The 27,981-nt window shown below is 38.6% G+C and overlaps 1 protein-coding gene across 1 annotated transcript in view; it reads right to left on the bottom strand.

Annotated features, from left to right (window-relative positions):
• LOC105248250 (Down syndrome cell adhesion molecule-like protein Dscam2) overlaps positions 1-27,981 on the bottom strand; it is a 100,739-nt gene that overhangs the window by 31,888 nt on the left and 40,870 nt on the right. Inside the window, exon 3 of the mRNA XM_025407809.1 lies at positions 16,474-16,564. Coding sequence (XP_025263594.1) covers positions 16,474-16,507 — 34 coding nt within the window. The 5' untranslated portion in view covers positions 16,508-16,564. The remainder of the gene's footprint in view (positions 1-16,473; positions 16,565-27,981) is intronic.

Genomic DNA, 27,981 nt, shown 5'->3' on the forward strand with positions numbered 1-27,981 from the left:
AAAAGTCTTATAGATCCAACTAGAAAATACTAACCAAATCCTTGTAGTAAAATCAATTAAACATTCTAGTTATAAAAAATCAATTAAACATTCTCTCTCTCTAGTTATAAAAAATCGAGTCTTATTGTGATAACTAGAAATCTTTTATCAGATACGTCTTGATACAAGCAAACGATTTTTCTAAGTGCATATATTTTTGTAATTTCTTTCTTTCTCGATTAATTGCGAAATTGATAGAGCAAAACTTGATTTGAAGAAAGTCCCTAGTTGTACACTGAGAAAAAATCTGGTTGCATTAATTAGAATTCTGGTAGATTCAACCAGTACGTCTGGAAAATGGACGAACCAGAATTCTTGTAAGAATTACCAAATGAATCTGATTAATTTCTTCCTGTTAAATTTACCAAATTTTCTGGTTAATAATACTAAACTCACCAGCACCGAGTCGTCTAAAATTTTTTCCATCTAATCTCAAAAGTCTGTTTAATATTTTAAATTCCAATACGATTATTGCATAAATTTAATCCAGATTAAATAAATTATTGAATAAATAATAGATTGAATAAATTATTTTAAGTTCAGTTTGTTATAAATTAAACAGTGATGCAAGAAGAGAATACAGCTCAAACACACACAATCAGAGAGCTAGAGAAAAAAAATATATTTTGGATTTAATATTAATACTAGTTTTTTATATACATTTCATGGCAAATATTGAATCCGAATTAAGTTAAGAATGGCTCGCCGTGACAAGCAAAGAAGTTAATGCAACAAGAAATTTTATAGATTCAAGCAGAAAATACTAACCAAATCCTTATAGTAAAATCTATTAAACATTCTAGTTATAAAAAATTCTTATTATGATAACTAGAAATTCTTATTTGATTCAACCAAAATGCCTTCAATCATATACGTCTTGATGGTACAATCAAACGATTTTTCTCAGTGTAATTATTATAGATACGAGGTAAAATGGGGACTGTTGATTCGCGAAGCTAATTTACTTGAATCACGCGACTCCGTTCCTCGCCTCTGAATAAGACTCGTGTACGTGCGTGGATAGAAATCTCCCAGATGCGAGCCGTAGATTGGAGATCTCTGCGAATACACCCCGCGAGCGTGCCCCGCGTGCGTATTACGTGGGGATGCATCGCGGGGATTCGTCCGATAGAGAGACATCGATGACACTATACATATTGACAAGACACTCGAGACCGCCCGGGTCGCTGGAGTTACCCCGCTCTTGTCGTCCGCCCTCGCTCGCTCGGTTGATACCCTCGGCGAACCCTTCCGTTGCTGGCGATATATCGGGCTATGTTCAACGAGAACGAGAGAGCAGGAGAAAAAAAGAGAGGAAGAGCGACAAAGAACTTTCTATATCGCTACTATCAGCGTTCGCTGCCGGGAGCTTGGTCGGAAGCAGCCGACCTGCTCGAGTAGTACTTCATAAGAAAACGAGAGTTTGCACAGTAATAGAAAGTACCGTCGGACTATCGCGACGTGCGGATCGGGCATTACCAGGTTTTTAGTAGGCAAAATATCGCCCTGCCAAGATAAAAGAAGTTTTCAATCGACCAGCGACGAGAGGGTTGTGAATGAGAAAAAAGGAACTGAAAAAAACGCGTTTCAGAATTTCGCATGTAATAACCGTTAATTTAAAATGGACTTTTTTGGTTCTAATCTAAAATATCAATTCGAAAGATAATCGGGTGTCGTAAAAAGGTGGCGTTCGATCGGGAGCTTTCATCGAGAGGGAAGAAATATTTTCCTTTTTACGGAAACAAGATATACGAGCATGTTTACGCGAGATCTCGCAAATGTATCCGCAAGAAGGAACCAAAGGGAGCAAACTAACGAGCCCCGACCTCTCTGCCTATATAGAGCTGATAAATGAGGAACAATGTCCTGCGTTTATTCGACAATACCGCTCGAAACAATGAGCGTTTCGATTCGAGGGAATGTGTACCGCGAAACAATGCGCCGCGCGATAATGGCGATATCTTTCTGCCGATGCGGATCCAAAGTCGTCGCTGGAATACGTACGTTCGGAAGGTGCGTACAAGGGGCGGAATGAGATCGTGATAGGCATCGAGAAAGAAGGGGAAAATACGAGACACGCGGTAGAAGACGCGTTCCTATTGCCTCATATGCGCCCAAGCATAAGCGCGACATGTAAATTACCAAGTTCGAAATTGCTTAGTTTGCGATTCTATTATCTCGCGTGCTTATCGCAAGAGACTTGGGTGGAGAAGTTGCCTTTCCCTTGATTTACGCCGCTTATTTTTTGCATCCGCAAATATTTTTTATTTCACTCTCTTTATCGTTAATTAATTAATTTTTTTTTCATCATCAATGAATGAATTTATAAAATCACAAATTTCCCCGTCTCAAGCTTAAAATAATTTATTCCCTTCTCTTTGCATTCTACTATTATAATATTATCAAATAAGCAAATATTCAATAACACAATTAACTTTATTGAGCATCCATGGATACGTTTCGCGCTCGAGCTTCTGCAAATATATATAACAATTGTCTTTGTATTATTTTATTATCTTCCACAATTGACATCGGAATAAATGCGGAAATAAGATAATAACTGCGCCTTTTGACGAGGCGTAATACGAGCTCATGAAGGAGCGGTGGAGTGAGACAAACTCTCGAAGAAGAAGAAAAAAAAAAGGAAAAAAAATGTGCTCCCCAAGAGAAGAAGGTAGTCGAGGGTGGGTTATATAGCTTGGCCGTAATGGTTTGGCGGCGCGCGGTTGGCGGTTTAAAGACCGGTCAAATATTTACCGGGACTTTGCCTCGGCCCAGACCTCCTTAATAAGTTTTTTATTGCAGTTCGCTCTTTGTTTCCAAGCCACGCTCTTTCGCGTATTTGCACGCGCTCGATCGCGCTTAACGTGACTGAGAATCCTTTTCCGCTCTTTTTTCTACGGCTTCCTCCGCTGTATTTCTCAACATCGACTTTCGCTCTATATCGGATAAAAGCTTCGCCAAAAGGGGGCGGACAGACAAAGTAAATGATGCCGTAACGAGAATACGAATTCTTGTTCGGCATCACGAATTATATAGAGATTACATAGCTCTTTCATTCGCTGATCGCATCGTAAACTATTATTTGTGTGGGTTTTTCGTCTGCGAAAATTCTGCAACAATGTTACAAGACTTTACTTATACGAGCAAATATGTGCAAATATTGCAGGCCATTTTTAAGTTTAATTTTCTAAATTCCAAACTTAGAAAAATAATGAAAATGTCTCGTATTCTTGCGTACGCGTTTGAAGATTTTTTAAACAAATTTTCCACGTATGTAATCGATTTAATATTGTATTCGGAAACTCGAAAGGACGACGTGACTGGCATCTAGTGAATCGTACAAAACGTCAGTTGCTGGATGATCGGAGCTCGCCTTTAATCTTACAAGTCAAAGCACAATCGGACATTGACAGTGAGGTAAGGGTTGAAAGAAAACGAGAATGGGACATCACGCGAATACTAGTTGAAGATGAGGCTTTGAATCGGGAGAGCTCGCCTCGTCAAGTCGCTCGGAGGGACATTCTTTGTAGTTTCCCGTACATTTTGCTAATTAAATCAGGAGAGGCTTTCTCTCTTACTTTTCCCTCAAGTCGGTGTATATATCCAACTTTTCTTTTGCTTCTTCGGTAGCGTGGTCGGGTTATTCTTGCACGCGTTGACACGCCGTAAGTCAAAGCGGATGTTTCTGACATCATCAGAGCAACGAGAGCTTGCCAAGTAAATGTGGATGCGCGAGAGAAAATTATTATTCATAAAAACTCGGACCTATTTTAAAATGTACTTTTGAAACGTGCTGATTGCGAGGAAAATTTTCCATCGAGGAAATATCTTAATTATCTCCAAATTTGAACAAACATTTAAATAAAACCAATTTTTTTTTGAAATATATTAAGACTTGTCAAATTATATCGTCAAATTGTTTTCCTTAAAACTGATTAGAAAATTCGACATAATAAAAAATTTCTTTCTCTCTATTTTTTGAATAAAATGTCCAAGTTGTCAGAGATGATACATATCTAACCATTTTGTTTCTTTTATGAATTGTTTAGCCTCGCAATGTGACATGATAAAACAGGACGTCTGTTGCATCGCGATTTGCTTTTAGCATAAAATTTGCTTTGACTGATAACGCTGGATCGGAAAGAACGTCGAGTCGGAAATTTTCTTTTCATTCCCGCGAAAATTGCAGAGAATATACGATATTTAAACAAACGAACCGAACTTAAAAGGCCCGATGCCTTCGGAAATTATTAATTCCATATTAATTCCGTATTAATGACGGTTCGATTAATCATCTCGAGCGGTATCTTTGTCAACGGTATCCTTGTCACGCGCAGCTCTCGCTCGTGGCCGGTTTTGTTGCGAGCCTCAAACGAATTTGCGCACCGTGTTCCGTTCCATTCGTTCGCGAAGTCGAGCGGAGAGACGCGTGCGAGCAGAGGAGAGAAAGGGGGACGGGGGGGGGGGAGGTTATATATTGGAGCTTTCGAGGTATTGGGGCTTTTGGGATCAAATCCGTTCGTCCGTTCACGCGCCCGTCAGGCTGTTATAGTGTAAGCCGATTATGCCGCTGCCCCATGCGACTCTCTCCATCACCCTTTCCCCATAACCCCTGCCCACCGTCGACCGATTCCTCTCCCCCCCGCGGCAGAAAGGTTCTCAAACATACCGATATGGACCGATTAGGTTAAATCTCCAACGCGGATGCAATAATTGCAATGTTTCAGAGATGCTTTTTGCAATAAAATGTCGTAAAATATTATTTCAAAAAGTTGTTTTCCATTTTAATACATTTAAAAGTTATTTGTATTGTTTAAATTATTTTTTATTTTATTTCGTAATTTTGCAAAATACTTTTTCGAGAGATCCAGGACATTTTTGTATACACATAGAGGACGGGGATAAAAGGCAATTAAAACAATTGGAAAAGATAAAAAAAACTGACAATTTTTAAATCACACAACAAGTATCTCTTTGCAGCAAACTGAAAAAGTGTGAAAGAATTATTTCTCGCTTATATACTCGCATCCTTCACCTGCTCTTATCGATATCGGCGGGATATTGTATCGTGACATTATTGATTTAGTCCTCGATATCATTCCTTAAACGCTATTCTGTAATAGCCTCTCGGTTATCTCACGGCTGTCTGACGACGTAAATGCAAGAAAAATTCATCGGGCGAGAATCCTATAGGATGCATAGTCGCGCGTGGCTCTCAGTGAAGGATATAGGCGTCGTATTTTCAAAGCGCTTTCAAGTGGCGTCATAACATGTTCGAGAGGGATAGTCAAACTGTTTTTGACCCGGTTTCTCCGACACGCGCCGACACACGTATGCGTATGCATCGATAAGCAAGAAAAGTGTACTCTGAGTCTAGGGTCCTCGAATGCGAGAATTTGAGATTTATTTGATACGTTTGCTGTCTGCGAAATTGAAATACGCGACGGACTCCCGGGGAAAAGAGCGCGCTCCGCTCTCTTCCACAAGACAAATATATGAGATTTTAAATTTTAATATTACCTTTTTGAGGGAGTCTCTCTGCGCGATATATATATATATATATATATATATATATATATATATATATATATACAATATGCTTTCGCTCTATATCCCTTTGACCGAAACCGGTGTGTGTTTTTAACGCAAAGACTTACTTCAAATCCGATTATAACGTTATAATATATGATTGATCGCTTGAAATAGCACGCGGCAGGAATCCGGGAAAGATAGTAAAAAAACGCACATATAGACGAAACATTAACCGCGAACAGACATTACACGCTTACGATATATGACGGGGTGAAATCCGGGTCAAATTGTATCTCTTTTTCGATGCATGCATTAATGGTCTTCCATCTGCATTATTCATTTATCGAGTGTACCGAGTGTATCGAGTGTATACTGTGATTATAGGTTGTTATTGATTTAGATATACGCATTGTCAACTTTATGGACAGGGAAATATATAAATTAATATGTATATTATGTATAGTAAAACAGGATACGAAATGCTATATCGCTCTTGAAAGATTTTAAAAAAGTTATCGATTATAATACGAATAATAATTTTCCAATATTTAACATTTTCACGATGATAATGTTGCATGTATTATTTGTTTAAAATGGTCTTTAGAATAATTAATTTATCCTTTCATCGATTGCAACTTTTTCTTTTTTGTCAAGGCGTTTATCCGAAAATCCGTTTATCAAAGAGAATAAATTTTTCAATTATAATCGGTTTTAATAAATTCATTTTATTTAATTTTACACGAATTTTCCTCTTTTTTTTTAGATTACGCTTCGATTAATAAAGTGTATTGGCGCAAGAATTTTTTCAGTTATGTGCTCCTAATTAGTCACGAATCTTATTTCTTAATCCGCTTTATGGAAAATGAAGTTGGATGTCACCAGCTAAGCGCACGAAAGCTGCAATCAGCCGCCAGCATCAGATCTTACATCCTCGAGGGCTGACAATCTAATGTAATTTACTTCCCGTCTAACGCAATTAAAGCGCACTTTGAGGTGTGGCGGTACGAGAAATTAGCAGTGAACTTCGGTTTACCGATAAACTTCCTCGTGAAATCGACACCGTCGTCGTCTCGTTCCGCCGTCTTAGCGGAATTTTGCGATGCTTACTAAGCGAGCTCCGAAATCCCATAAACTCTCGAGCTTCAAGTCACACTTCACTTAAATTCCGCATACCTTATCGCGAGTATCGTCTATATTATTGCATGTTTTGTGCAGCGAATAAAGAATTGTCAGAGCTACGAGATAAATCGCGAGGAGAAAAATTTTAAAGTATCCTTTCTCCCGAACCGGTTCTTTTTTCCTTAAACATTCCTGCGGAGCTTCATCTGTTCTTGACTTATTTCTTGGTGCAAATAAAGGCGCATAATAGGAAAGTATGTAAATAAGTTATCTGCGATGTACTACATACCACTGTGCATCCTGTATATATATATATACTACCAGGGATGCAATACTTTTGCATCATCCCCAAAAATACAGAAAAGTAAATGAACAAAATGAATAACTTTTTCATCTTTCTCCCCCCAGTTATGTTTCCCGTGTTTATAAAATTATTAAAACATAAACTAACAGCAAATATAATATAATTTGGTGATGTTTATATTTATTTCTGTTTATAAAAGCAACGATTTCATTTTTTCTATAAATGAATACCTTTGACCGGTGATGCATATACTAAGTGTTTCTTAATAAGTGCGAAAAATTTTAGGAGATGATTCTTTGTCGAAAATTAAGGGGAATTTTTCATATAAACATATACTCTTTTTTTATTTTTTAGGTTTTTAGATTTTTATTATAATTTTGTTTTACTCCAATTTTCCCAATATTTACTCTAATTTTATTTTTATTTTAAAATTTAACTTCTCGTAATTCGAAACCTATGCTATTTAGCATCGTGCTATGTACAATAACGTATTTTATTTTTTTTCTTGCAAACTATTGATTTTATGAAAAAAATAAAAGAAATAAAAAAAGTTTCTAAATAAATCAAATTTTTTAATGCATATTTTTAGATGATCATATTCCGACCCACTAAAAAAAGTTTCACTAAAAAATTGAATAGGTTGTTAATTTTTTCCCCTTATAACAATATGGGAGGTTGGGAAAAATATTAATAGATAACCTTTTTACTAGTAGAAAATATCCATCTAATTTCATTTCTTTAAATTGTTCTAAGTCTGTCTTTGAGAAAAAAATAAAAACCTAATTTTTACCTCCATTTTTGGAGGAGTGTAACTCCACAGGGAGGGAGAAAGTATGAAAAATAAAGTATGAAAAATCCTCCTTAATTTTCGACAAAAAACAGTCTAAAATTTTTCGCATTTAATAAGAAACATCCTGAATATATATGCACAATACATCAAAAATTTTGCAACGTGAAATTGTGTGTAAAACAGGGCGAGAGATACAAGCTGGTTCTTGAAAATTAGAAAACGCCACAAATGCGAGGAAACAATGCGAATATTTGGCTCTAGCATGTTCAATCTTATCCGTCGTGCAACGCGTTCCGATGGAAATCCAACAAACGCAAAGACAGCGCGCTTCTTTGAAGAATTGCGTGATTATTGGTATCGGCACAGCTTGGGCGGGCTCTCTCTCTCTCTCTCTCTCTTTTCCTCGCATGCATCCCTCGAGCGAGCGTTCGCGCGTTATTCGGATTCCGAAGATTTTGAGATGCGCGCCGCGCGAGCTTTCGATACCGAACCGGCTGCGAGTGCGGAAAGATAAAGCTCGGGGAAAAGCTACGGAGAATCGGAAAAGCGGCAGGGAGGGGGGGCGGGCTTTGATATACGACCGTCGACCCACCCCCTACGCCCTCGCTTTTCGCTGTATCGCGCTGCCCCTGCATCCGTGACGACTCCCAATAATCGAACGTTATTGCGTTACCTTGCCAAAGCTCTTCCACGATTGCGACACGTGCAACGAAAGATAGCGAGACTACATCCCAACGCCAACGTATTCGCGAATCGCGTATGCGATTCTCGTCGCATGGCACCACGCATCGTAGAACGAACAACGCTTACAAACTGCCAAAGGGGGACTAACGCATTCCTCGACTTTGCGATAGAAATAGTTGCGCCGATACGTGATTGCTTCGCAGACGCTCTCTGCGAGAGCGAGTTTCGCGAGCGAACGATCGAATAAATCATTAATCGGATTCGCAACCGGTTTACCTTGGTTGCGTCCTGTCGCGTCCCGGGATGGACGGTTTCCATTAATTTTCGATAGCATCTTTAATACGATTTATCTCGTAATGTATTCTCTCTTATTAGGATCCTACCTTGTAATCGCTTCTCCATCCTTTACTGCGTATTATACGATAATAGCTTTTGTTTCGCAATTTTTTTCTTTTACGTTATATGTTTTAACGTTCCTTGGTTCGCTTACTTTCCGCGGCAGGATCTATCTCAGTGTTGCCTGCGTATGTTGTGTCTAAAACCTTTTTTAGCGGTTTATAGAGCGTGAAAAAATGTGTAACGCTCTTGAGTTACGAACTGAAGGAATTCGAATTCTGCCAGTGGCTTGATATTGCAGTTCGTCGGCGCGCGTAGAATGTCTGCGGGGTATTGGTACACACGTCTGCATCTTGTGTCACACGTCTGTGCTAAAATGCGGAAACGTTTAACATTCGCGCCAGTCAAACTCTTTGCAAAGATTAGCGTGGATTTTGCGGAAAAATAAAAATTAATTTTATAGAAAAAACAAACGATAAGAAAAAATTAAAATTTATGCAGAATTTTGTGCAATTTCCATAGATTTTCCGATCTTTTGATAAATTTTGGACGTTTCTTTTTGATAAAATTTGGAAAGCATCGCGTATAATTCTAGATAAAAGTGCTCTTAAATACACACGCTTGTTCAACAATATATAAATCTAATTTATTTAAATAGCTTACTTGATAAAAAGGAGCATAATGATTTTTTTTTATTTTTTTCCGCAAAGGAACGACTTAATATTCCTTTTGTTCGCGTTACCCCGGGTTTATCATTCAGAAAGCGACGCATATTTCTGCGAGGAGCAACGACGCGAAAGAAGGCGTAGATTCTCGACTCTCTTTATGTCGAGTCGAGCAGCTGAATCCGCCTCGGAAATATTTTCTTTCTGGGGTTATCGCACCCCACGATTATCAATTTTCCGGTAGCCACGACACGTTATCGTCCGTTGGCTCGCAAACCCATGTTTGTTGTGTCGCGCTGACAGCCAGAACGAACTTTAGCGTGCAATAACGAGCATTTGCGCCGACGTGGCGACACGTCGCCTAACGCGGTTGCCGCACGTTGATGGATTAGATGTGAGACCGACGTATGACGGATACGTCGCGAGGAAAATGCGATTCGAATTGCGAAATGCTGGCGTGCGACGCGCGACAAGTATCTTGACACACATACGTGTCGTATCCTTGTATTGTATATACATGTTTCTTAATAAGTGCGAAAAATTTTAGTACATGATTCTTCGCCGAAAATTAAGGAGCGTTTTTCATATAAACATTAAAAAGTTCCAATAAAAAATTGAATAGGGGTTGCTAATTTCTTCCCCTTATAACAATACTGAAAAAAATATTAATGAATATTAATAAATATTAAAAAAAGATTAATAAATATTAATAAATAACCTTTTTACTAGTAGAAAATATCCACCTAATTTCATTTCTTTAAATTGTTCCAAATTTGAGAAAAAAATAAAAACCTAATTTTTACCCCCATTTTTGGAGGAGTGTAACTTCACAAGGAGGGATGTAAAAGTAGGTGTTTATATGAAAAATTCTCCTTAATTTTCGAATTATCTCCTACAATTGTTCGCACTTGTTAAGAAGCATCCTGTATATATACATATATGTGTGTGTGTGTGTATCGAATCGAAAAATTATTAACCCTCGTCAGATTTATGCCAATTCCATAGAAACCGAAATGATATATGTTTTTTCTTTAGTTTCTCCCACGTATTCGTTATAAAAGCTATTTGATGGAGAAGTTTTTCAATCTTGTTGATGTATTTCTATACGTCACTTGGCTTTTCCTAAATATATGTTAATTGATCGACCGTCCAATGAAAATTAATAACACTTAATTGATAATACATTTCAATCAATGAGGAGATGTTTTTTATGTGAAAAAATTATTTCAATTGCGAAACAAGCTTCAATTTTGAAGAGTCGTCGGTTTTTCTACGAGAAAATACACGAATCCTCGTTTCGTTTGCGGCGAGTAATGAATTTTTATGGAGAAAAATCGTTTCTGAAACACAATACATACATACATACACATACACACACATATTTATGTGTATATATATATATATAAAATATATGTGTGTGTGTTTTATATATATATATATATATATATATATATATATATATATATTTTTGTATTTCGAAAACAATTTTTATTTCATAAAAATTCATTTCCCGCCGCAAACGAAACGAGAATTTAGCAAACTAGATATACTGCTTTTCCGGAGATTTAAAACAACGGTGTGCAAAAGCTCATGAATGCGAGTAACGCGATTTGTGCTGGAAAATAGAAGGGAAAAAAATGTGGGAAATCACGGCAAGGAAAAATCGAAATCAAATCAACGTAATAGTAATGCCACGCGTGAAATTAGTTTTCAGCGCGATGCGCGAATCGTAATCGAATAAATATCGATCGGTATCAGAAGATACCGCGCAGTGCTCCATTCGTACTAATAATTATCCCCCTTCCTTTACGTATAATACCTGATGCTGAGATAATCGATACGTCGAGATGTCTCTCGAATCAAAAGAGACTTCTTATAAATAAAAATCCTTCTATAATTTGGTTCTCGCGAACCAAAAGAGACGTCTCATAAATAAAAGCTAATTTTTTCATACATTTCATACATATTCATTCAATCAATATACGGATATGTTCTCTTCCTATTTTAACAAACTTAAACATAGTTTTGCAAAATAAGTTTTCGATATAATTATCGTCATTAATTATACAATATCCTCAATATATATTCAAAGCAGAAATAGGATTTTGTTCCGATATAGAATTGATATTAACTTTATAAAATTATTACCTAAAATGCAATCTCAATATATATAACTATATTAAATGCAATAAGAGAAGGATTAATAGAGAAGGATTATAAAAGGATATTAAATATATAATGATAAATATTTTATATATATTATATACATATATTCGGGACTAAAAAGATACATCAAAACATTCAATATTGTCATTAAAAAATAAATATTGGGTAATTTTAGAAATTTTAGAAATTGCGACAATAACAAGTTTTGCATATTTAAATTGCGTAATGAATGAGTAAGCTTTCGGTTTATTAAATATATTTTGCTCGGTAAGATTTAATTTCTATAAAAAAAATTCTATTATTTTATTTTATTAACAATACTGTTATTACAGTGTGATATTTAATTATTCATATGATGTCATATAATTACTCTCATCATAATTTTTATGTTTAACTAGTGGTGCTCCTTCACCCGAGTTGAATAATGGAAAATATGCATTGGTGCTGCCGTAGTAATATTTACATGTGTCAAAATTTCATTTCCATAGTTCAGTTTCGCCATTCGATTATCATACCCTATTGGATGGCGATATCATATTGATGACGTCATTCCTCGTATCGATTTTCACGATCAAATAGCAATTTGCTTACCGGTTCGTATAAATCGAATGACTGGAGATAGAATGGATGCATCAATAAATGATCAGCCAAAAGATATATTTTGAATAATATATTTAGTCTCCTTTATTATTTGAAAAGAGATACTTTTATTTGTTATATATTCGAAATATCAAGAGAGAAATGAATGAAATTGTTCTTTTTAACAAATTATAATAATTAGTAAAACAAATAATTATAATTTTATTTTTCAATTGAGAAGACTAAATTTCTTTACAAGATTAAATACAGAAGTTTGCAAAGACGATTCTTTACCGATGCATTTACCTCCACACTGAGAAAAATCGTTTGATTGTATTCACAAAACGTATCTGATAAAAGTCATTTTGATTGAAACCAAGCAGAATTTTGAGTTATCACGATTTCTTATAACAAGAACGTTTAATAGACTTTACTACAAGGATTTGATTAATATTTTCTAGTTGGATTTGTAAAACTTTTTGTTATATTAACTAAACACAGTGATGCCATTTTTGTTGTAAATTTAGTATCATTATCCAGAAAATTTGGTAAACTTAACAGGAAGAAATTATTCACTCTGATAATTCCTAAAGGAATTCTGATACGTTCATTTTCCAACAAGCATACTGATTGACTCTAGATCCCTAATTAATGCATCCAGAATTTTTTCTCAGATCAAGTATCGTGACATTATACGCCGTCAATTCCCCGGTGAAAACGCCATTCGGTCGTCAGTGTCCTTAATAATGGAATTTGTTATGCCTGGCAGCGCCATACGTTTCACCATGCGGTCTGGAGTAAATATTAAGCGCATATTTTAGCGCCCCTGGCAACTCGCCCTGCGGCGGTCCTCGCGGCCCGCTAAAATCCCAACGTCACTGATGATGCGATACGATGGACGATGGCGCAACCGTTGCTGCCCCGAAATCGATTTTGTCGAAATCGAATGGTCAAAATGCGAACCGCTCGGTTCGCTTTTACCACGTAACTAGATGCGTCGAAAAAACCATTTGACATGGTTTTTTTCTCATTTTTTTTTATCTTCCAAACGGAGAGAGTCGACCGTATCTCACGCCGCACGATGATTTTTTCCATCCCGTGATAGACAGCGTTTGTATAAATAATATGAAAAATATTAGTGATGCACTGTAGCCGAGAGAAGCAGAATTTTTGCCGCATAATGGGTTTAATATAATGTTCGCGAAGAATTCCGCGGTTTTTTATCAGGTTTCCGGATTCGTGATAAATTTAATCCTCGACGCTTTGTAACGACGGCTCGTATAACGTACACATACCGGAATGAAGGAAAAGAAAGGATAAGGAAAGAGGAAAGCAATTTTCGAAAGATAATGAAAATAAAAATATTAGAGCTACGAAGGATATAAGAGCTTTTTGTCGGGAATATTCATCGGCACACGACTTTTACGAGTACTGATAAAATAAACTTTCGATCAAGTTATTGTTACGTACGTCGGATAGACCGCGAATAGGAACGTATATAACTACGTAGTGTCAGAAATATCATTTAATCATTCAACCATTGGCGATTTAATCACTATCAGTACCGAGATATTGTTAATACATTTTTTTCTTTTTTTCGAAAGATTTTATACAAGCTCCTCCAAGATACATCGGCTTTACATTTCCATAGAAATGTTTTCTCTCTAATGTTACTATATTTAATTCTATATTCCATTTCATTTCTATACTCGATTTGATATATCGTCGTCGATAACAGTTGCCTTTGATATGTTTTTTTTATTTAAAAAAGGGAGGAAAAAGATATTACATTTTTACGTCAATCCAGAGCAAAACCATGCTGTTATTCATCACCATTTATTTGATCCATTACGATGAAATTTCGGCCACTCACCGATGACCCCAAGCGAACCGGTTGGCCAATGTGTGCGTTATAGCGCCCGTTGTATCTTTCAATGATAAAACAAAAATCAGAACCATGCCATCCATGTTACCTATCCATTCTGCTCGGTTCACCGAACGTAGTCTTCATATCGAGATAAATAATTTCATTCGACCGCGATTCGCGCTATTCCGGATGCTGATGGATGAATGATGTGAGAAACCCCTGAATTCCCATACACGTCTACGTATGCCTATCCTATTAGTAGTTTTACGTCATCTAGATTCTAGTTCAATCTCGTATTATTATCCGTTACGTATTATCATTGCATTATTGCATAACATTCCTGCTAATGATGAGATTGTATGAGAATTAATTCGCGTTTGAAATCATCGACAGCCAATTTACATTATCCAGATGTGAAATCTTTTAAATATAATTTTTAAAGCCTAATTTAGTTAAAATTAATCGCGTTATTTTAAATTTTTCGAAATTCGCTTTTCCCTTTCCCTTAGTATTTTTTTTTCAAATTTCACTCTGGAATCATGAGAGAGATGATACGCGTCGGAGAAGAAACTCGACGTAAAAGTAATGATTTCGCCCTCGGATGTCCACCTTCGCTTCACGTGTGCGGCACAGTATTGAAAATCGCGATACAGGGACACGCGGGCGTCGGAGGAAGCGAGAGAGGGAGATCGAGCGAGAGGGCGAGAGGAGGAAGGGGTGGGGAAGCGGTGAAGAGGACGAGTCACAAAGAGAGACGGTCGGGGATGGAGAGGAGCGCGAGAGGGTGGCGAGAGGGCGAGTATCGCGATACTCTATCGGACAGAAATCGATACAGGGACGGCCGGGGTAACCGAGTGCGGGGGGGGAGAGGGGTCGGGTTGCCAGCCGGGGGTTTCTGTATTTTTCGCGAAAGCATTACGAACTCGTCCGCAAATATCTCCGGCGCATGGCTCTCAGCTATGCTCGGGGATTTGCGCGACAGCTACCGGATGCGGCTCTTCTTCGCAATTTCCCGCGATACCATTGATACCGCCGACCAAGAGATATCCAATTTCGCCGAAATTAATTCTCCGTGTGTCATAGATCTCGATGTGTCATCGGATGCGTCTCGAATTATCGTCGCGATAAACCGACGCGGAAGAGACGAGGGTTTCGTACCTCGGGAGGGTATCTTTGCGCCGACAACTTTCGAAACGTCAGATCGCGCCAATCTTGTCCCCGTCTTCCGTCTCTGCTTTCTCGCGATATCTCTTTTCCTCGTTCGTTTGGCGACAATTTCGAGAAGTAGATCGGCGCAAAACGAAGCCCGCGCGCAAAGTTTTCCATCCGTGAATGAGAACCACCATGTGCTCTTCGCCACGTAGTGTTGGCAGAGTGCTCGTGATCGATTACTCGTCATCCGCGCGCGATGTCCCGAGTTCGACGCCCACCGCCCGCTGCCAAACCAAACGTACTCCTTTCTTTTTTCCTCCCCTCTATTTTTTTTCTCGCTCCCGCTCCCGCACATTCGTCCTCGCTCCTACCTTCCACGTGGTCATCGACCGTGGACGGAGCGTGGTGGTAGATGCTCGCCGCGAAACGAACGCGTTTTTCGCCTTCCTCTCTCCACGAACGGCTGGAGACGGGTTATTCTGCAAGTTCACGGAGCGTCAAATCGAAGTCACTTTCCCCAAACGTTCGCGCTTCGATGGAGACTGCGAATTTTATTCCGTCTGTTTTACACTCGCGCGTTCGTGAAAGGAGACCCGTGAAAATATCGATAGAAATGCGGAGATGCGAGAAACGCATTCGAAAACTTGAAACGTCGTTTTTGCGTGTCATGGACCTACTTTGCATATTGAAATTGTATCTCCCGAAAACTTTGTTCGATTCTTAAAAGATAGCGAAGCTTCCATTTGCCCGCGGTAGAGGTATTTTCTCGTGTATACACTCGATATCATTCGTCGGAGAAACAGTTTTGTCACAATTGAACGATTCGCTGAATAATTCATCGAATGCTCATTGAATGCGCCAACTTTTGCTTCCGTATCCGTAAATATCTCGATATCATTTTCGCAGACAAGTTTTTTTTTCCTTTCATTAAACCGCGAGAGTTTAATTAAGTGAGATAAGATCGGGAAAAATTTTGTAGCAATTTGCGCCAATCGTTTTCTAACTCGATAAATATTTTCCCAACATCGCGGAATAACTCATTGTTGCGAGGGAATGTTGCCAAATCGAGAAGTTTATAATGAGTATGACTCGCTAAAGTTTTGCCCAGACTTTCGGATATAGTCTCTCCGCTTCAAAGTTCATTCAAAAGTGCACATCTTACGCTAATGACCTCAATAATCAACATCGAAGGATGCCGACACGTTTTTCGTAATCGCTTTTTCAATGTTAAACTTACCGATCAGTAGGAGCAGCAATAATGTCGATTCCATTCCCGAAACCCTAGTGTAGCCTAGATGTAATCAGCTCAACACATTCTTGAAACTTTCCTGAAACAAAGTATGCAGCGAGAAGATTAGGGAGATAAGCTCTTAATCCAGAGTTTCCGGTAATTGATCGAGAGCGAATAATTGAATCGAAGCGCAAAACTAAAAAGAGATTAAGCAAACGCTTTCTAATCCGCTAATGTTGGGTCCGCTTTCGAAGCGGGCAGAATTTTGCTTCAATTTTAAACACGCGACGAGAAAATTATAATGACGGCGCGCAAAACGACTAGCGATCATTAATAATATATAACGAAAGTGGAGTATATCAGAATAATAATATTTCATAAATTTAAAGCGGATTCCTTAATTTTGCATGTTTATGACGAGTTTAACGCGCTATGTTTAGAGTGCCTCGCGTGTCTCCCTCTCCTTCAGCACGCGTGGGAACCCGCGGGTCGCGCGAAAGTGTCAAGAGACAATTACAGTAATCACATGGGCGACTGGACATCCCTCGCGCACACACACACGCGCGCGCACGTGTGCGGAACTATGATAAAATGCGTGGTTTACGCGACGTCAGGAACACATGTAGCGCGTTGCGTCAAATGACTCGAGCGCGGATCGATGGCCAAAGTCGGACGGAACAATGGTAAAAGGGCAGAAAGATAGCAGGGGGAAAAGTTGCGCAAGGGACGGTCGGATAAAACGCGTTTCGTCGACGAGGCTTGGATGTAGGATATTCGCGGCAGAGGGTTGCGACAGGGGTAGGAGGGGGAGGGGGAGACGGCGAGGGAGAAGGGGAGGGGAAGAGGGGGAATGTTCCCGTCCCGGAAGCGCAACGGCGGCCATTTTTCACGGTGCGGACATCCGTTTCCGGTCCACGATCGCCGCGAAACACAAACAAAAATGGCGGACCCCGGGCGAAGACGAGGGCGAGGGACGAGATGACGAGGGGGGGGATGGGAGATACGGAGCGAAAGAGGAAAATGGGAAAGACGGAAATCAAGTGCCGTGAGACAGAGGGGACCGCGAGGCGGAAAAAGGACGACCGGCTTGACGACACGACGGCGGTTCCGTCGTCCACTGGAAGTTCTTTCTCCCTCTTTATCTCTTTGTTTTTTTTTCCCTACCATCTCCTTCTTCACCGTCGCTGTTGCGTTTACGTGTTACACGTGTAGATCCCTCCTCGATTATTCGGGGTGCGTCTTTGAGATTTTTTTTCGGCGCTTTAGAAACTCTCTATTCTCCCTTTTATGCGCTCACGGAAGAGATCGACAACTTTGACCATGTTTAGCGGCATCGGCGGAGTCTTTCTTACTTTCATCTCGCAACTGTCTCCTTCTAGATCCATATTTCAATCACTATCGCTGCGCTCAAGTCGAAACTCGAAAGTCACGAAAGTATGAAAGGGAATAATAGAAGGAAAGATAAACACGACTTCTTAAGTAGCAAATATTAACTTCAATTTCACTTTACTCGATTCTTTGTCTCGTTCTTAAGATTGAGGCTCCGGAAAGAGAGCTAAGAAACTATAAAGTAAACTCGATGCCATAACGAATGCGTTCGCGAAGTCTCATAAAAAAATCGGACAGCGCGCGCGATTAACGGACGTATTTACACCTTGACACGTACATTTTAATCCATTATACGGGAAAGAAAAGAGAGAAACGCGGGGAGATAAGCGTCTTGAGCGGTAGTAATCCGAGTTCCGCGGATATAAGGTAGTCGTCTTTGCCGTTCGACGCCAACACCTGGCATCCTTGCCAATCTCCGCCCTCGCCGATCTCAATTTCCATCGCTCTCCTCGGCGTAATAAAGCCTCTTTGTCTTCCACGGCCGTCGGCGACGGTCCCTTTTCGCGGTTCGCGCCAGGCATCGTGAGACGAGAGAGAATGGAAATTTAGTTTTCTAGGACGGGCCGCGTCTTTGCGCGACCCTCTCGATTACCGTATCGGGCGACAAGGATGAATGAGCTCGACGTAACTTGGCACCGATCCGGGCTAAACGAGCTTTTGAAGTTCACCGATATCATAACACGAGCTTGTCAAGAAGATTAAGATAGGCTCAGGATGTGTGCGGGGGTGACTGTGGGAGATTGTAAAATTTCTTATCAAAAACCTCAGAGAGAAGGAGGGGATTTTACCATTTATCTTCCCGATTCAATTTTTCATCAAACTAAAGATTTCTTGGAGCTAAACGGCTCGCTCGGATCCTTTTCTCGGCTCGATTCAACAAAAGCTTTCAATTTTCGCTGCATGCAATTTAGAATGTATTTATTCGAATCAAAGCAAAAGACTCCAGGCGGCCTAATTTTTAGAACAAAATCATTGGCGCAAAGTTCCTCGAGTATCCTCCAATTTCCGGTCTCCGGGGAGTAATTCGGTTTAAGCTGGCACGAACAATTCCGCGGAAGTTGAATGGCCGCGCGCGCGCGCGCGCGAGCAGTAAGACAAGGACGGGCAAGAGTTATGCATTATGATTCGCTCCGTTCCCTCCCTTGCAACCCTCCGGCGCCAACCTAATAACGTCACTTGTTGCACGAGCCCCCCTGACCCCCATACTAACCCCGGCGGGCTCCTCTCTCGCTTCGTCTTGCGCGAAACTATCGCCCACCCACCGCGGCAAAGTCTCAAGGATACCCTCGTCTTATGAATTTCATTTATCTCGAGCGCCTGCCGTGAACGCGCGCACGCGTGCGAACCACATGTGGGAAATTCCTCTCTACGCGTGTTCGCGTGGATGTGTGCGCGTACGTGTGTTTGGCGACGTTCCCTCGTTCACGAACCTTAGACCGCAACGTCGCACACACGCAAACCTCGCGTCTCTGCATCATCAGACTTGTTCTTTATACGCGGTCTACTAATCTAATACGACGCTGTTTGTCGCTCTTTGCCCTTTAGATTCCTTTCACGATTCGAGAAATGTCATTCGAGGCGAATTTCCCACATTGTCAGTTATGAAGACTAGGACCAAGAGACCGAACTGGGTCTGGTTAGAGCCATCAAACTGTGTCGAAAAAGTTACACGTGATTATTTTCAAATTTGTTCACTTGTAGCACTGGCTACTTAAGTACCGGAAACAATACGTGAGTCTCAAAGTAGTTTTTTAACAACTTCAAAATATGACTTTAAAGAAGACTTCAAAATGTGCATATGAATAGTACACTGAGAAAAAAAATCTGGTTGTATTAATTAGAATTCTGGTAAATTTAACCAGTATGTCTGTTGGAAAATGGACGAACCAGAATTCTTGTAGGATTTACCAGATGAATCTGATTAATTTCTTGCTGTTTTTACCAAATTTTCTGGTTAATAATACTAAACTCGCCAGCACAAAGTCGTCTAAAATTTTTTCCATCTCAAAAGTCTGTTTAATATTCTGAATTCCAACACGATTATTGTATAAATTCAATCCAGATTATTGAATAAATTATTTTATGTTCAGTTTGTTAGAAATTAAACTGATAAACAGTGATGCAAGAATAGGATGCAGTTCAAATATACACAATCAGAGAGCTAGCGTTCTTTTTCTGGCATTACTGCTTGTAAGAGAAAAAAAATATACTTTGGATTTAACGTTAATACTAGTAATTTTTTTATATACATTTCATGGCAAATATTTAATACGAGTAAAGTTAAGAGTGGCTCGCCGCCTAGCGGCAAGCAAAGAAGTTAATGTAACAAGAAATTTTATAGATCCAACCAGAAAATACTAACCAAATCCTTATTAAACGTTCTAGTTATAAAAAATTAGTTAAACGTATTAAACGTAGTTAAATATTTTAACTTAGTTAAAAACGTATTAAATGTTCTAGTTATAAAAAATCGAGTCTTATCATGATAACTAGAAATTCTTGTTTGATTTAACCAAAATGCCTTCAATCATATACGTCTTGTTGGTTCAATCAAACGATTTTTCTCAGTGTAGCATTTTTAGAAAAATAATAATTATCTCATTATAACTGAAACAATACGTACAATGTCCTTACGCGTCTAACAAATGTTGTACAGACATGCGAGTCTTGGACTTTGGTTTACGACTGCATCAAGAGTTAGATTATATTTCCGGTACTTAATCGTCGCCAGCGCTGAATTTGATATTAATAGATGTACAGATTTCGGCTTCATTCTTTAAAGCCTAGTTTTGCCTCCTGGTTTCTAGTTTTCATAGTCATGGTAAAAAAGAAAAAACCTTTAGAGAAATTGGGCAGTCTCGAGAAGACTGTCAAATCTACATTTTTCATTCTCGTTTATTTATACGACGAAAAAATTCATTGTCTCGCACATATCAGCGTATGTCCTATTTCTGGGTACAACCGCAATTTATTATAGAGGACGGAAAAAAAATTGACGCGAAAACGTCCCTGAGACCTCGTCGCACTTTCACAGTCGCAGGTTTCTAAATTGCACCCTGGTAATTCAGCGATGACAGCTTTTAGCAAGAGGTTCATAACTATTCGATCGACGTTGCTAGAAATAGCGCGTATCGAATAGTTCTGCCCAACTACGAGAATACCGCGCTGAAACGAATCAATTTGTTCCAGGAATTTTTTAATTAAACGTTCCCTTTCTTTACTTCGTTACGCGTGCGGCCGACCATTGCGTGACTCGCTTACATAGTGTACCGCATTACACGTACCGAGATCGGGTATGTATGCGTGGGTTAAATGGAGATACAAGACAAATATAAAAAGGTTTGATATTTTTAAATGTGAGAAAAAGAAAAATTTTCAGTTATTTGTTATTCTTCAATCTTTATCGCAGCGATAGGACGACGGGACAAAAGTGTCTCGTTCGTTCCATTTATCCTGATACGAGCGACGCGTCTCGGGATTTTACAAACCGGAAAACGGTGCACGCGCCACCCGTTGTTCCATCGGTTATTAACGCGTTTACAGGAGGCGTTTAATTCGGTTGATGAGTCGTAAAATATGACATCGTGAAATCACGTCTCTGGAGAACGCGCGGGTGAGGAGAATGGGCGTAAAGGATAACGGTAAAGCGGGATTGTTCGAATGACTTTGCGCTCTTTGCGCGTCGGCCACCCCATCGTTAACGAAACTTCGCTGGAATTTCAGCTCGCCATTCCTCACCGCGCAATCACCGCCATATATCACGAAAACCACACCAAAGTATCAACCTGACACGTTTGCTCGTTAATGCGGAAGCGATCTCAGGTACACCGTCGCGCGAAGGATCCATCAAACGTAAGATGGCCTCGGCGCGATATCGAATCGCAGATTTATCTATACGATCGAGAGCAATTATGCATTATTGCTAATCATAAAGTTATTTACGCGGAGTAATCCTTGATAAGAAATTCTGGATAAATGGCGCAGGGGGATCAAAGGTCCGTGGCTCTTTCAGCGGAAATTTGTTGTAAGGATTTTACGAATCAGCGTAAAATATAAAATTGTTTACTATCTCCGAATGAGAGCGCCGCTGCTTTGAAGCGAGTTACGGTTTCCGCAAAAAGGAGAAAAGGAGAGAGGAAAAAAAAAGACAAGAGAAAAGAAAAACGAACAAATAAAATCCTGATAATAGGAGCTCCGGGCGATTTTAATCGAATCGAGAGCAACGAAGCCGCAGGAGATATTCTGATTGTAATTCGATAAAGTTTCGCTCACTCCCGTTACATTGTCAGATCGCATAAAGCATAAATTCGGACGGTGTTTAACGAACGCGAGAAAGAGAGGGGCTTTGGCCGCTGGTTACGGGAATACCGCGGTACCAGTGTTTCACCACGGGGAAAATAATCGACTGCCGGCTGTCAACGTGTGCTTGAATTGTAGGCAATAATAGCATCGCTGGTACGTGGGATTAAAAGCGACGGAAAAACTGCGCCGCACTCGAGATATATCGCTGTCCGATATATATATTCGCGCTAAGCTTTCTGTTTTCATGCAACACCGCAGAACGCGGTCCAGTCGAAAACGCTATATTCCGACGAACCTTCCGGGACGTGCCGAAAAATCGAGGGATTGTTTCCAACAAGCGAGTATTTAAATTCATTTGGAGAATTCTCACAGTCTCGTCATTCCGGAATAACCCTGAAATATTTACGAGGGCGTATTCTCGAAAAATCGACGTAAGAGTGTCGCTCGCAATTAGAATTTATGCGTGTTTCCCTTCGCAATTTTTTCTATCGTCTATTCTCCTTTTTTTTCCATTTCCTGAAATTGCGTTGCTATTTTCCGCATAGCCTCAAATATCTCTGAAAGTGACATTTTCAAATAATAATATTTTGGTGAAATGAATTTTTGGTGCTTTGTCATATTTTTTTTTTAGTTTCGGAATTTCAATTTTCCGCGGCTTCATACGTGTGCACGTATGTGTGTGTGCACGTCCATTTAAAATATAAATAAAAGATATATCTTTTATATTTCATGATTGCGCGTAAAAAATATAAGTATTAATGTAATATCTGTGTAAAAGTACTCGCGACTCTCTCTTGCGCTATTCGTGTACACATAACACGTAATTGATTGTAATTAATTTTTTGTCGAGGAGCGATCAATATTGCGCCTTACTGTTTCAAAAGTTCATTTACATATCTATAGCCCCAGCCAACTTTTTGATTATAAAAGAGAATGGTAGTCTTTACGAACACATCTCTTTGCTCTTCCTTCCAGAGATGCGAATTAAATCTAATGACAAAAGTTTTAATATTCGAAACATTAGAAGGGGAAGGATTCTTTGCAAAACGTGCATTAAGGGCGTAATAAGCGTATAAAAACACTCATTGTGCATTGAAAATACGTTTAATGCCGCGGCAGACATCGATATATCAAAAGAGCTTTCGAGCTTTCGTCGCTTTTGAATCTGCGTTACGAGTTTTGCGCACAATGTGAATTCATAAACGACCCTGGGACGAAGAACGAGGGTATTTCTGCGTAATACTCTGCTTTCCGCGGAAACACAATCGCGCAATTAACTCCCGCTTCGTTAACAGCCTCTTTATAGATGGAGAAGGGAGTATCGGTCTCTAACATTCGTCGTGGCCGAGTATAATTTTCCGAGTGAAACAGAAGGCCAAGAAAAGATTGTAAACGAGACCAGGAAAAGAGATTGTACTCGTGCTTTCGAGTTTATCAGGTATTCAAATGTCTCTATTGTGTCCATGTCCATTTCAAACTCATACACGTCTTACACACAGAAATCTATGTCTCATACATAACAAGCACAGCTTTTATACGTATAATACAACTCTATTTTACACATTTGAAACACAAAACATGCATATATTTTATCGAATGCATTAGCTTATGTTAATTGCTCTCTGCTAGAGAATGCATTAGCTTATGTTAATTGCTACTTGATCAAAGCTCCAACGTAATGACATATATTTTTGTTTTTCTCTCGCGCTTATTTTTTTTTCACATAATTGGCAAACCCATTGAAAACAAGACGAAAGGGAAAAAAGCGAAATGAAAAGAAAGCAATGGCGGGGAATAAGACACGGGGCGGTGATGCGGTGGATACAAACGAGAATAGGAGGAATTGCGCGGGAGAACGTTGGAGGATGTGCCGTCGTTCCAAAAGGATAGATCGTTAAGCTACTGCTGAATGGAAGGAGCGGGAGACGTCTCTCCTTTCTGTGGCTCCTCGTTCGGTCTTTTCTTCCGCCTGTCTCCCGGCCGACTTTCCGATTTTCTACGTCGTCGCGAAGAAAGGATATTGTTCCGCCCGCGGTAGAAACGCGACCAAGACAGCCGCCGAGGAAAAAGGGGGATTCTCAATGAGAATTTTTCATCAGCTCGCTGCCAAAGTGCTGATTAGCGACAGCCAAGCCGATGAAATTGTTTCCCGCATCCGTTCCCCGCGACTCGGTTTCGAAATTCCAGTCGAAAATCTAGTTTCAAGGACCTCGAACAAGTCGCATACGGCCGATATTCATGCATTTTTGCATCAGCTAATCGAGCGAATGCTAATCTGAATTATTCAACATTCTTGCCGCTATCAAAGAGAATTAAGGTCGCTCGATAACGTTCATACATAAACAATAATGACGTTCGGTTAGTTTTAATCTCGTGTAAATATATAATAGATATGATGTTTCATTAAAAGTTGTGTTCCCGAAATTCAACGGGTAGAAGTTTTGCTATTTTGGCACCGTCTAGTTTTATCAATACTGTGCGGTGCATAGAGTCAAGTACGACTTGTATAAAGCGTTCCAGAATTATCGTTTATCTTTTCAACCACAAATCGCTTCACGAAATCGAGTATATTAAATATTTTCTTAATTATAATGTTTTTTAAATCTCTTAAAAAATATATAATTTTGATATAAATTTTTGGTATAATTTTTTTCTAGGATTAAGATTCTTTCAGTCTTTTCTTACTCGGTACACGGTCGACATAAAACTCAATGTTACGGTAAGTAATTAATAATGGTATAGCTAATATCGGAATCAAATGTAAACGCATTAATAAATTATCCATCTTATTATAATATTAATCTATAAACAAATTATTCATTAATTACTAAGTATATTTTATGCTGCCGTAAATTGTGGAAACTGTTGTTGTGCTGTCTATAGTTCATTATCATTTTACGTTATTAAATTGCCTGCTTCAATATCATAAAATCTCAAAATAGCCAAATATTTATTTCATGAAAATTTTGCGCAACGATATGGAAATCTAATTTCTCTCTGAATGCTCGAAATTATGTATATAATTCATTTTTATATCATTATATATTGTGTGTACAAAAAAAATTTTGAATAATTTTTTAATTAAGTAAAGTATGTTTTTCAAATATGTTTTTTTATTGAAGTTTATTATCTAGCTTTTTTTCATTTAGTTTTCTTTTTTTTACACAATTTACATTTCGTAATATGAATTATACAGGGTGATAAAAAACTAAATGCCATAAATTTGTGTGAAAGAAAGGACGAATACAAACATTTTAAGTATAGGAACCATGGGTCGGCGACGTTTCATTACGGCGTGACGGGCGTTTAATTGAATCGTCACAACGTATGCGATGCAATGATTTTATTCCGTCAATTTGATATATTTACAATAAATGTTCAAAGTTACGACCTCCAACGTTCCGACAAAAGTCACATCGACGGAGCAATGACTGTTTTTTGGAATATTTCAGACATGTGTCGGATGGTTTCAGATGCCTCCACGAGCGACCAGATCCTCCTCGGATTCGACTTATTCGGAATAAATCATAGTTTTCATTGCATCCCAGAAAAAGAAGTCAAGCTGTGTTAGATCTTGCCACTTACGTTACTTTCATTGCAGGAGTTGTGACGATTCAATTAAACGCCCTTCATGCTGTAATAAAACCATAGTCGCCGACCCATAGTTCCTATACGAGTACTTAAAATGCTTGTATTCGTCCTTTCTTTCATCACACAAATTTATGACACTTAGTTTTTTATCACCCTGTATAAGTATAATCAGAGTCTTAATAAAATTATATTTTAAAAAATATGATAGCTTTTTCGAGTCGAATATTTGTTATTATTTTTTATAATAATCAATATTCTGCTATGCAGCCTGCATTAATAATCAGCATTACACATTTATAACTAATAATGTATTGATGGGCAATACCGCCGGACCATTAATGCATTACTCAGTTATGTTGCATTTGCTGAGCATTACGAACATCACAGACCATGTAATTGTTGCATCATCAAATACTTAATAAGCATTCACATGGTTATATTGTTGTCTATCGATCGTTGATTAAATCGGATCAATCTTTTTTTTACTCGTCAATAAAGAGAGTAAATGTCGGAAAATTACGTCCAATTTATCTCTACAAAAATAGCGATGTAAAAAATTGCGCCAACTAGTATAAGAATAAAAATTTGTACAATAACATAAATAAAAGTATAAGGAAGAAAACTTATACAAGTTAAATAGAAATATTGTAATTGAAAACACTATAATACAAAATAGTTGTTATAGTAACATTAAAAATTAAAAATTTTTTACAGTGTTTTCAATAAAAATATTTCTATTTAACTCGTACGAATTTTTTTCCTTATATTTCTATTTATCTTGTACAAATTTTTATCCTGAATTAGCGCATTTTTTTACATCACTATTTTTGTAGACAATACAACAGTTGAATACAATTAGGGCATAAACTGGACGCTATTTTTACTTTTTTTTTTTTACTTTTTTTAGGATACAATTTTACCTCTTAATTAATTTATAAATTAAAATACTGCTATATAATATATTCTGCGTGTGTGTATATATATATAATAATTTATATAAATTACTTATCATATATCTCATTGATCCGTTAATTAAATTTTTTTTTTTCTCTTGCTCTCTTTGATGTTTCTCGTGGCACTCACTCGCAAATATTGCAAATACTCGCAATTGCGTTAAAAAAAGAAATTCGACAATATACGAAGCGTATCGGATCACTACTGCACTGCTCTAGTATCATCGTACGAATGATAACAAGTTTGTGACAAGAGCTCGCTCGCTATATTTATATACAAGGGGTCCCATTGTAAATATGAAAAATATGGTGTTCCATTTAAAAAAATTAATGTGATCTTGACCTGAGCTCAACGACGCCATCCAAGATTAAATCAATGATATCTTCTTATGGCCTCTTCCGAACGATACATTTGTTTGAAACATTTTTTTATATCTACCATTTTAAGAAATCTTAATGCATTATTTAAACTGGGACATCCAGTATGTATATATGTAGTACATAAAATATTCTGGCATAGGATTAAGAATAACATATTTGGCCTTGGCAAAGTATACCAAGCCCGCTATTGTCACAACCTTATTATCATTCGTACGACATTGGAGCAGTGAAGTAATGATTCAATTAAAAGTTTGCTGCTAAAGTTACTCGTTCGTTAACACGAAACTACACATAAACAGAATGTTTTCGCAGTTTCGACCATTTTTCTTTTCCAAACGGTTTATTCAAACGAGGAAGAGATTAGAAAAGTCGTCTAGGAAGAACAAACATCGGGGAAAATATCTCGGCAACTTGGAGGGACCCATTCCAAGGGGATGATCTTGGTGCATTAGCATCTTTGCAAAACAATCACGTTACGACTCCGATTTGGCGAAATTACTGTCTTATTCCACGTACATTCCGCGATTTTATTTTCCCCGGGATCTTCTACAATATTTATATAAATTTATTCCCTCAGAGGGGCACGTTTTACCGACATTTTCCATCGAATCGCGATCAGCTTTTCGCCACTTCAGAATTTATCCGACCGGAAATTAAACCTGCCGCTTGGCCGATCCGTTCGTCTTTCTCGCTTTATCCCGCTTCCGGACTGCGGAAGCTGATCCTCTTCACGTACTCTCCTCCGTAGCCCTGGCGAGATGGAAACGATCTCCGAGATGTACCGTGGAGTGACCAGAAAGTAATATCGTTGCGGGTATTGGCCTGTGATCGAGTCTATCCAGAATTTGCATCGCTGCCCCACCGGTTATAGCCCTTATCCCGCGAATCTCAAGTAATA

This window comes from Camponotus floridanus, unplaced genomic scaffold, assembly GCF_003227725.1.
Source record: "Camponotus floridanus strain SB8 unplaced genomic scaffold, Cflo_v7.5 scaffold19, whole genome shotgun sequence".
Classification (NCBI taxonomy): domain Eukaryota; kingdom Metazoa; phylum Arthropoda; class Insecta; order Hymenoptera; family Formicidae; genus Camponotus; species Camponotus floridanus.